The sequence below is a fragment of the Camelus ferus genome, chromosome 11, assembly GCF_009834535.1.
Source record: "Camelus ferus isolate YT-003-E chromosome 11, BCGSAC_Cfer_1.0, whole genome shotgun sequence".
In the NCBI taxonomy this organism is placed as follows: Eukaryota; Metazoa; Chordata; class Mammalia; order Artiodactyla; family Camelidae; genus Camelus; species Camelus ferus.
The window spans coordinates 6051435-6062862 of NC_045706.1; the positions used below are offsets into that span (position 1 = coordinate 6051435).

Sequence of the window (11428 nt, forward strand, 5' to 3'; positions counted from 1 at the left end):
GCCTCTCAGAGGCTGTTGCAGATGCCGGCCCCATCCTGAAGGTACCACTGCCACTGGGGCAGTGTGATGTTCTAGGCCGGAGCCAAGAGTAACTGTAGGTGTGCCAGCTTCAGCAGCTGGATGTGGTGTCGTATTAGTTAGTAAGAGAAAGACGCAAAGATACTCGCTCTCTTGCATACCCAAGGTTCTCCCAAGCATCTGATCTGATCCTTCGCAAACTGCGATTGGCCTTAGGGGAAGTACCAGTTTCCCTGGTGGTCAGAGCGGTGGGTATCACTTCCGCTGTGTGGCTTAACACTAGAGAACCCGGCTTATCCTAGAAATGCAATTGGACTGGTTCCATGAAAACCACAGAGTATTTATTCTACAAAGGCAGTTAAGACACTGAGAAGTTCAAATTAATCACAAGTTCTACCAGTAGGTTCTCCAGGGCTGGGATGTGCCCAGTCACGTTTGGTATCTCTCACCAAAAAAAAAAATTTCTTGTTTTAAACAGATTTATGCAACTGGCACCACAATACTATTTCAGTAATCTGCCTCCTAGTGAAAGTAAGGACATCCTACAGCAAGTAATGGATCATCTTTCACCCATTTCAACAATGAAAAAGGAACAGACAGTGTGTGAAAAGTGCCCTGAAACTACTGAGCAAAGATGCACTGTGCAGTGACTCTGCAGAAGCTTCTACACAAAACCTGATGTGCAATAAAACCCCCAGGGGGAGCCTGACGGCGGCCCACCGGCGTGACGCGCAGACACCCGACGGGATGGAGGGCGCCATAACCCACACGAGGTGGTCTTGAAAAATAACACTTTGTATATTATTTAAAAATTAAAAATAGAAATTTTTATTGAGTTCTTTAAATTACTACTCCATGTTTTTCTTCTTATTGGAAAAGTTTTTAATCAACCATTCTTAATTTGACCAAAATTTTAAAAAACAAAGATATTTTGTAAATGTGTCACGGACACGGTGACAGAACCCTGCTTTTTGTAGAGAACCTTAATCTGAATAAATCCATGAGTTTTTCAGTAAGTAAGTCTCCACTGAGTCTTCTGGTCATTTTACCAAAACAAGCCCACCACTGTCCATGGGAAATGGGTTAGACAGATAGATGTTCTTTCAGTTTATCCATGATTTCATTCATTTTGTCACCCGGAATTAGCATCACAGTTCTCAAGGGCTTCATCGGTACATCATCAAAAGACCATCTGCCTCCCAGACACGTGTCGCTCTCCTCCTGGACTGAGTAGTTGAACTTCAGGATTGCCTTCTAAACCAAAAAACCATAAATTTAAAATTCAGACAATCTAAAAGCAAAACTAATTTAATCAAGAACAAAAAATACCATGTTTGGCATGTATAGGAAGAGTGACAGCTAAAGGAAGTAAAACATAGAATCAAATAAGCTTTACATGGACAGGCAGGCAGAAGTTACAGAACACTCCCCAACACAACACTAAGGCAACTATACTTCAACTAGAAATAAATACAATAAAATAAATGTGTTGCCTACTTTAAAAAAAATAACCACTCACCAAATAGATTTTTAACCTACAAGAGGGGTATGGAATGAGTTGTCCCATTTCTAAGAGGTTTGCAAGCAGCTAAGTAACAGTAACACCACTGCCCACTTTTACACTGTTTATAGTTCTAATTTCACTCATTCATAATCTCATCTGATTCTCAAAATAATCTTGTGATACACAAGTGAAGTTAAGACTCACAGCATCTGACAATAAGAAGAATCATCTTTAAATGCTGATCTTACCCACTGTCCCAGCTGCTTCCTTGGCATAAAGCTATTGACAGGTAAACGTGCATGACCAGGCTGTCTTAAAACACCCACAATACGTCCCTGAAATGATCTACCTGAAGTGCTGAGGCATACTTTTTTTTTAATTTCCAAATATTTACTTCCTGGAAAACAAGGTCAGAGCTGAAACTAGGATGCTTTAGTCTTTAGTGGAAGCCTTAAAAGTAATGAGTGAGATCATCCAATTCAGGAAAACACATCCTTCCTCAGAGATTTCTGTAACACGTTTGAGAGGAAGGCCGCATAAGAAAGTATATTCTCTGGCATTTGGGTGTCCATTCACGGCACAAGCTTTTATAGAAAGTGCTAGAAATCCCACCAGTGGGATGACATCCAGGACTCGGCACAGAGCAGCATGTGAGTCAGCACTGGGAGGGCAGGGTCCAGCCCATCTTCCACACCAACCAGACGATGGCCCTCATCTCCCTCAGACTCAGTGTCCCCATCTGCAAACCCAGGCTAGTGTCCACCTCCCAGTGTGGCCTGAAAGTTACACATCCTATGGTGAGCACGTGCTTGACGCCTGACCACTGTCAGCGTGCTCGGCGATGACCTCCCCACCCTCGGTGTGACTAGCTCTTAGCTGCGGCAGACACAGGTTTAGAAACAGAACGGCCACACCTGAAGGACTTTGACATGAAGTGGGAGAGCAATAAATCCTGATTATCATCAAGAAAATGACATCTACACAAGCAGATGAAAACAGGAGAGTCTTACCTCGTAGAAAAACTCCTCCTCCGCATTTGCAAACATTAACTCAGCTTTCTTTTGGTTGCTCCATTTCTTTTTGGAATTGCTTTTTCCTGCTTCCACAAACGTCTTGCTGATCAGAAGGTAGAAGCAACACCTCCCACATGGCTTGTTGGTTTTGTGCGCCTCTGCTAATTCTTTCCTACAAGGAGACACACGAGGTTTGCCTGCTGGGTCAGGAGAGATCCACCGACAATCCAGAGAACAGAGAAAACCAGTGAGGCCTCTTCACTGGGCTCTGCTGTGACACAGGCTAACAGAGAGATGTTAGATGGAAAGCAGTGAGTTTTCTCTACGTGGCCAGCTGCACTTTGTAGATTATGGCAGTGCTTTTTAAAACTAACAGTCTGACGACGCTCTGCGATTATGCTCTGAGTTGTGGATACACAGCCCCCAACAGATGAATCTCAAGTTCACGCAACATCGCTGCTCTGCCTACGCTGAGGTTAAAAGTACATGAGAAGCTGGATTTTCTAAAACATTTACTGACCTGAAACACACAAAGGCACGTGGCCAGAACCAGTTCCATTAGAACATGTGACTACTGGGTCTCCAGTGAGCAGCGTCTGGGACTCCTTTCTGACCTACTGCACGAACGGCACAGCAAAACAGGCCCTCAACTTGACCACAGTCCGTAAGACAGCAAGGAAGCCTTAACTTTTTTCTTCCTTTAAATTAGACATAACCCTGTGCATCGAGCTAAATAAAAATGTAAAGAAGCTCAGAATAAACCACTTCAGCTTCCTTTAATGGAGCATCAGGAGAGAGCAGATCACCCTCCTCTGAAACCAAATGAGCACGAGCTCCAGCCGACCAGGAAGACGGCAAAGCAAAACACAACACACTTATGGCGCCAGATGGACAATCTGACCAGCAGCAGAGGGGTAGGTGGGGGAGACAGAGAAAGAACAAACCTAAAAAGCAATGAATCTACAAAGAAAAGATGGGAAACCTAAAGGTTTTCAGACCAGTTACATTCACACCAACTAGTTCAAGGAAAACCCCAGGCGCCGCGACCTCTGAGAGGCGCGACCCTGTGAAGCCCGGGGGCCTGCTGGCGACGTCGGCCTCCTCTACCTCTACCTCAAAGCACAGGCAATTCCCATTCTTAGCTCTTCGTGCACTCCAGAGTATTTCTGTAGCTTGAAACTCCTGCATTAAAAAACCAAACAACAACAAACCCTGAGAAGCCAGAGACGCAGTGTCAGGACCATGGTTGCATCAGTCATAAATGTCCCAACAGAATGTAGGAGTGTTACTGTTTTTGTAATTATTGTTGTAGTTATTCAACATTTTATTCATGTTACAGAAATCTATCTGTGTAGAGGGTGAAAAACTTTGGTCATATGGGAATAAAAAGTCTAAATGAAACATCTATTTTTACACCATTTAAATCTTTAAGATTATTAAGACTACCATCATAGTGGTCCTAGTAATTAAAACACTTTAAAAGCCAATGACTACTAATGCATGCCTCTCACAGGCTGTTCTTCCATTCTCACTACACTGTTCGTTAAACCAAGAGCAGAACCCTTTCTATACCAACAAACTCCATTTCAATCACGTTTCTGAATCCACCTGGGGAAAGAACTACTGTTCAAGGGCACTTTCCGAAGTCTCTTACTGAAGCTGCTGGTGCATGGGCAGGGCAACCTGCGGAGGGACGTTAATGAACCGCTCGCTTAGCAGGAAGCCCACAGGTTTGGTGGTGTCATTGAGAAGCTTGCCCAGCTGTTCAACCAAGCTCTTTTCACAGTTCTTCTCACAGAGGCGGAGAATCAACTCTTTAACTTGTTCAGCACATGGGGTACCCTAGAAACAAAGAGAAGGCTCGCTTTTTATTACAGGCTGTCACTTACAGGAGAAAACCCCAAGGTGAGAGCTATCACTGTTTATCTTAACAGGTAAGGGGAGTTTTTTGCCATGACCTTTAAAACCTATGTCTTCAGGGTTGACTGCTTAAGTATTTTTGCAAAAGTAACTCTGCCTGGTGTTTACCAGCCCATAATCAGTGGTAAAAGGTTACTCTAACACTCAGACACACTGGGTGGAAATTCTAGTTCATCTCATAAAGACAAAAATTACTGCAAAGTTCACTTAAAAATTAAGATAAAGTGTAGCCTGCATCTTATTCTAAGGAGGGTAAGCAACTGGTTCTTACTTTTTACGAGAACTGATCAATGATTCAATAAAAAGAAATGAATGAGCACACAAACAAATGTGCACCTCAACTTCAGGGAGCAATGAAGACTCAGAATCAAAGAGAGCTGCAGAGGGGGCACAACAGCCCCCGGGTCAGCACCACATCAGACACAGCTCCTGGAAGGTCAGCGGTGATTCTCTACACCACAGGCAGTAAATGACTTTAGCTGGGTGCAGATTAGTCAGAAAAAAAAAACCCTTCATACTGAAAAGAGGATCACAGTAAGATTTCCAAGAGCACATGTCCTTGTGGTTAATATCACTGTCTGATTTTTAAGGGCAGTTTCATCATGCATTTCATAAAATTAATTCTTTAGGTTTGAGCCTAAGGAATAACCATTCCAATGCCACCCAGTGAAACCAACCTTTCTTTCAGTTAAATTCAAAAGACTTATGAAGCCAAAAATCTCATCTTCATCCACATCATCATCGCTGTCTTCGGAAACATCCGTTTGCTATATTTTAAGAAGAAAAAAAAAGTTGTATTTGGTTGGGAAGAAGTGTAACACCAAGTCTTGGTATCTGGGCCTCATTTATCTTTTCACTTTTCCAACACAAACCTTAGAAAGGCATCGCAGACTAACACTGTGTGGTCATGCTCATGTCACTTTACCTCCCTTGATTCTGTCCTTTCTACACTCTGGATGATTTCTTTCTGCTGTAAACTTCTTTTTACTTAGATTCTTAAGACATTTTTCTCAAAGTACTATAAATCCAGAATAGGTAAAATCTCATGAAATAAAGCATTTGAGTCTATGTCCTAAGTGACTTGGCTGGAGCCAGCCATGCTTGTTTCTCTGTGGGCCCCCACCACCTAGAATCCACGCCTCCAGAGCCCTGGCCACGCAGGACCCCCAATGAGGGTGAACGGTGCTGGTGTGCCTCTCATCCTACCACATGGGCAGGAGAGAAGAAACAGGGGGCAAGAAAGGAAACGAGGAATTGCAGTGACTGCTTCTCATCGGTACCCACCCGGCCTCAAGACACTGATGAGCCAGGGCTCACATCTGTTACAGAGCACGTGCCACATGCCAACACTGTTCAAAGCACTTTACGCTCGGCAACTCATCTCGTTCACCTACTGCTCTACAAAGTAGGTATCAGGACCACCCTCAGCATCAGAGACGCACATGGAGGCACATTAAGGCCATGGTGGCAGACTGTATCTTCCGCAGATGGCCTCATCGATGTATCTCCTATCCCACATTCTCTTCTAACAAAGTGACCTGGACACTCCTTCCACTGAGAGGGGTGGCGTCTACTGCGCCCTCCCCGTTAACCTGCATAGACCTTCGTGTCTGCTGATCAAGTGAATGGTGGGAATGACACTGTACCACAAGATGTCTTTCGGGTAGAGAGGCCCACGCCAGAGAGGGACTGAGGCCTGGGCCCACAGTCCCAGCCACCTCCCAATGGAGAGCCGGCACTAACCTGCCCTGCATGGGAGTGAGCCGTTTGGCCAGAAAATCCTCCAGGCCCGCAATGAGCCTCCCTGGCTAACGTGACCTGGAGCAAGTAAGAGCTGTCCTCACTGAGCTGTGACCACGCTGGAGAGTCACGAGCCAAACAGATGACCGCTGCTGTTCTAAGACCAAGACGCAGGCAGCCGCAAGGAACAGAAAAAGCCAGTGGAGGATAAGTGGCTGAGGCAGGATTCACCCCAGTCCTGCCCCCTCCTCCTCCAAAGGCCACCCCCCCTGCTCTGGGTGACGCCACTCAAGGCTTTCTCTTCTCCCTCTCCTGTCACTCCTGAGTACCCCCGGCAGGCTCTGCTGCTTGCCTCACTCATCCAAGCAAGGCTGGTCCCCAGCGTCTGTCCCCGCCCTCCCTGGGAATCTCAACGCCCCAGTCTCCAGCTGCTGCTCAGTATCTCACCTGCACATGTCACAGGAAGATCAAATCCAAAATGTTCCCCTCCCAACCTCATCATCCTGCACGTTTGCTGTCTTGGTTCCTCCAGCAGACACGTGAGAGTCACTGTGACTCCTTTTCCCCCAACTCTCAGACCCAATCGCCCATTAAGCCCCACCATGTCTCATCTCCCACACGTCCTGGGGACCAGCCCACTTCTCTCCCCACCTAGTGCGACTACCCGGATGACTGCATTAATAACCCTGACCTGCTGCAACGGCCTCCTAACCAGCAATACTTTCCAAGTTGAATTTCTGGCCTGCTTGCTATAAATCAGGCAGAACTTAGGATAAAAAACTAATTTAATCAGAACAAACACAACTGTCCTGCTTACCTTAATCACACTCCCAATGTGGTTCTGCTGAATTAGGAGATCTGTTAGTTCTGCAGTGTTCACGGGAGCTTTCAGGAAAAGCTAAGAGGAGAAAAAAAATTATTTTAAATTAAAACTAAAGCATGATTTCTAATGAAAGTTCTAATTTCCATATTCAAATAATAATGAAATTTCAATGATTTGACCAGAAAGGTGACTCAGAAAAGCAATCCCAAGAGGAAAGAAAAAGCCCAGGAGAGTCAAAGAAGTAAAGGCACTGAAATTTGAGAAAAGGCAGTGGGAGGTCATACAGGAGGCGCTGGGGAGGAGGATGGACAAAAGGCCAAAGAATGTGGTGACCAGGAAACCAGAGGCTGGAAAGAAGGGCAGAGAACCAAAGCCCCCCTGTACAGCATAAAGGAACAAGCAGAAGCCGCAGGCACAGATTCTGGGCACCAGACGGTGCAGTCAGAGACAGGCTGTGATGTGACAGTCCCTCTACCCCACCAGGTCTGGGTATGAGTTAGAGAAAAACAGAAGAGTAGCTCTAGTAATTAAAAGATGAAAGGGAGGGTATGAGAGAACACAGAATACTTAAATATGTCAGTCAGAGGAAGAGGTCTAGGAGCAGAGGCACAAACAGGGGAGTCTCCCAGGAAAAGGAGAGAACCCATTCCTCCTTCCAGGCAAGGTGGAGAGGGTAGAAATGGGAGCTCTAAAACAGAAAAAGTGAAATTTGACAGAACTTATGTCGAACAGCCTGGAAGTTCTCAGAAGAGCAAATTCATTTGTAATGAGTCAAAGACAATACCTGCTGCAGCAGTTTCTTAATCCCGTCGTAGTCATTATCTGAGATGGAATGAGCTTCAAACTCAATATTCACTTCCTGTAAATGACACACAAAACAGGTCATCAGATGTAACTCACCAAGATAGTCAGGCATTATCTTCCATTTGCAGATTTTTCCTTTCCCTCTACCTCCATTCTTTCTGGCTCTATAGCTACAGAACAGGCCAGAAAAAGGACAAGAAGAAGAAAGTGTTATCTAAAGAACTGTAACTGTCTAGGATTCAAAATAAGTTAACACAGCCAAGACCGCCATCTGTACAGATAACAAAGCACCTTCACACCATCTCCTCTTTGACCCAAAAGCCTGAGAACAAAACACTCAGACTGACCTAGTTTTCATGTTGAGAAAGTCTGTTCTGGATAAAGCAAAGGAGAAATTGTTATTTACCTGACTGCAGTAAGAGTCAGCAAAGAACAAAATAACTTGAAAAGTCCCTGGCACGGCCGAGAGCTCGATTCAGCCCCTGGATATGAGGCTTCATTCACTGGGCCAGCACTCCCTCCGTACAAGCACTGTGCCAGGCACTCGAGGTGAAAAGGGGAGCAAAGCAGGCATGAATGATGATGCCCTTAGGTGGGAATACAGACATTAAGGAAATAAATATTCATGGAAATAAAGTTACAACTATACATGGCAACAAACACAGGTGAATGGTGCTGTAACAGCCTAAAAAAACAGGAGGTCGGAAATCCAGGAAATGCTTCCCTTAGAGAAGCAGCACTTGAGCTGGGAACTGAGGACTAGTAAAGAGAGTTCCTGGCACAGGGAGCAGCACGTACCAAGGCCCTGAGGCAGGAGGAAATGTGGTGAGTACAAGTAACTCAAAGGAGGTGCGTGCAGCAGGGCGCCCTGATCTATCTCTGTAAAGCAACAATAACAGACCCTAAGACGCAAGGCCACTGAAATACCCCAGTAAGAAAATGAAAGGGTCACTTCATGCCAAAAACAAACCCCTAAATGCTTTTAAGTGTTAAATCAGCTCAGTCCTTGAGGATCCTAAATCACACCTTGATAAGCGACACCGAACTTGGTGAGATACTGTATTTACACAGACTTCAAGTTCTGCAGGTTCTGGGACCTGCATCTTAGCTGAAGGAGGCCACAGAGGAAAACCAGACCTACTTGTGCCTCACCATCCTGGCAGTGCATATATTTAAGCCCTCTCTTGGCTATTAAACTTGCCAGGGCCTGGATATCAAAGACAGCTTACAGACTCAAATCCTGACTGTCTTAAGGAGGCTCAGCCAGATTGTGTGAGCAGCAAAACCTGGGGGGTAGAGAGTAGGGTAGGGGTGTTCCAAACAAAGCCAAATAACACTTTGTCACTATTCAGGTCTTGAAGTATTTCTTAAAAATAAAGAAATTCTGTAAATAAAGCTCTCCTAGTCTCTCTTTCTTGTCTAGATAGAAGCCTCAGACCTCTGTCCCAGGTCCCACAGCACCACCATTGCAGTAGACACCGAATGGAATATCTGCTCAGTACCCCCTTCCCTGGGGATGGGCTCCCCACCTATGTGGTTTCAGGGAGAACAGCCTTCTCTGTGGAACAGCTCTGCCACTCACCCCCAGGTGATTACAAATCAACACCAAGTACACTTAGCCCCTAGCCTGCTTGCTGGTGGCATTTTTTCAATATCTGCTATGCGGAGGAAAAACAGAAAGAAAACCAGCTCTTTTAAATCTCAGCCCTAATCCTGCATCCACACTTCTCCAACTCCATGTTTACCACTGACTTGATTCCCCCATCACTGTCCCTTGCTTATTCTGATCCTGCCATATTAGCTGTCTTTCTGTCCAATAACCATGAGGACTTTGGATTTTCTTATAAATGAAATGCGAAGCCACTGGAGTGCTCAGAGCAGGGAAGTAAGAACAGACCTACATTTTTAAATGATCTCTCTGCTGCAGGTGGAATAGAGATTGTAGGGGAACAAGAATGGAAAAAGGCATGCCAGATGAACGTTACTCCAGAAGTCCAGCCAAGAGATGGTAGAAGTGTGGACTAATGATTTTTGCAGAATCACTGATGTCACTGAAAAAAATGCACAACCTAAAAGTTGAGAATTATGTTTTATTCAGAGGACATTCTGAGGACTTCAAGCCTGGGAGGCAGCCTCTCAGATCACTCTGAGGGAATGCTCTGAAGAGGTAAAGGAGGAGCCAGGATATACAGGAGTTTTTGCAACAAAGATCAGGTAGCCAGAACATCAAAAGATTACTGTAAATGAAAGAAACCCAGACACCTCAAGGTAGGCAATTTAGCACTTTTCTATGTATGGAAAGATGCAAGAGTCTGGGCTCACTGAAATCATTCCTTTGATGTGCACCTTAATCATCTTAATCAGTGTCCTGTTCTTTTCCCATCCAGAGTCTCCTCAGCATGCACTGCTGGGGTGGCTGCAGTGGCTGAGGGCTTTGCAGCCAGCAACACATTTGTCTCCATCCAGAGTTCCCGCAGGGCTCAACATCAGGGCGGCTGCATCGTGATGGTTTGATGGCCACAACATCTTTTGTTTACTAATACGGCAGGCAATATTCTTCATTCACACTGATGAGGAATGTCTGGATACTGAAGGTAAAGCTAACAGGATTTACTGACGTGGGATGAGGAAAGGGAAGGAATTAAATTAAACTTTCAGGTTTTGGATTTGAGCAGCTGGTGAATTGGGGGACCATATACAGAAATGACAAAGATTAGGAGCAGGGGAATTAGTGACAAATTCTGCTTTGGATGTGCTAAGTTTACGATACCTGTGAGACAGTCTTTGGTGTTAGAGAGCATTCAGTCCTAAATATTCATTCAACAAATATTAAGTACCCATAGTGCCAGGCTCTACGGTAGGAACTACTCTGAAGAAAAGAATCCAGTTCTATGAAAAAAATATTACCAGAACTTGGTTTGAGGGGCAGAAAGGACAGCTCCGTTGAGATCTGAACAAGGAAGGGGAAACACCGCAGGGAAGCAGCGCGGAGAAACAGGAGGCTTGCCTCGGAGAAAACGGACAGAAGGCCGCCGTCAGAGAAGGAGGCACCACGAACCAGGAGTGGCTGCCGAGGTGCGCGGCGGATGAACTCGGCAGGCCCTTACCGGCCTCGAAGGATTTGGGACTTTAGCCTGAGAACTAAAGGAAGCCACTGGGGAAGGTGGTGAGGAAGAGGACCGGGCCCACCAGGCCGGGGTAGGACTTTTGCAAATAACTTCTCTGGCTGCAGTGCGGAAAAGACCGAAATAGAACCTCAAGTGAGACCCTTTTCTCATCTCCGGTTTCCACTTCAGGACCCCCAGGCACGGGGAAGGCCGCACTCCAAGCAGCTCACACATTCACATGGCTCTGGGTGCCAGAAAGTTTTTTCCCAGCTACAAACCAAACCAGGGTCGCCTGTGCGTCTCACCTCGTTGACGATCTCGTCGTCTTCATCCTCTTCTTCGTCACTGTCTTCATCGTCTTCGTCCTCATCCTCGACTTCATCATCCTCTTCCTCGTCGTGCGTAGCCTGAACTCCCGCACCCACGGCGCGCCGCTTAGGCCTGGACGCCATGTTGCCGGCCTCAGTGCGCCTGCGCAACTTCCACGCTCCGCCCCTTC

General features: G+C 45.8%; 2 protein-coding genes across 3 annotated transcripts in view; one reads left to right on the top strand and one right to left on the bottom strand.

Moving 5' to 3' along the window:
- The window catches only part of DHX32 (DEAH-box helicase 32 (putative)), a 50060-nt gene extending 49022 nt beyond the window's left edge, over positions 1-1038 (top strand). For both annotated transcript variants that reach the window (XM_032490671.1, XM_014562601.2), the window contains one exon: positions 497-1038. In XM_032490671.1, coding sequence (XP_032346562.1) covers positions 497-668 — 172 coding nt within the window. In that variant the 3' untranslated portion in view covers positions 669-1038. The remainder of the gene's footprint in view (positions 1-496) is intronic.
- Positions 823-11414, bottom strand: BCCIP (BRCA2 and CDKN1A interacting protein). The gene is made up of 7 exons (XM_006188734.3): positions 11235-11414; positions 7803-7877; positions 7013-7093; positions 5133-5222; positions 4190-4377; positions 2533-2707; positions 823-1272 (listed from the first exon to the last, which is right to left on the bottom strand). Exons 1-7 carry the CDS (start codon positions 11379-11381, stop codon positions 1102-1104), a joined length of 927 nt encoding a protein of 308 aa, XP_006188796.1. The 5' UTR covers positions 11382-11414; the 3' UTR covers positions 823-1101.
- Positions 11415-11428: the final 14 nt, after the last annotated feature.

Coding starts and splice junctions, on each gene's coding strand:
- BCCIP (XM_006188734.3), bottom strand. CDS start 11,381: ATGGCGTCCAGGCCTAAGCGGCGCGCCGTGGGTGCGGGAGTTCAGGCT. Junction 7,878..11,234: donor ACGACGAGATCGTCAACGAG/GTGAGACGCACA, acceptor TGTCATTTACAG/GAAGTGAATATTGAGTTTGA. Junction 4,378..5,132: donor TGAATTTAACTGAAAGAAAG/GTTGGTTTCACT, acceptor CTTTGTTTCTAG/GGTACCCCATGTGCTGAACA.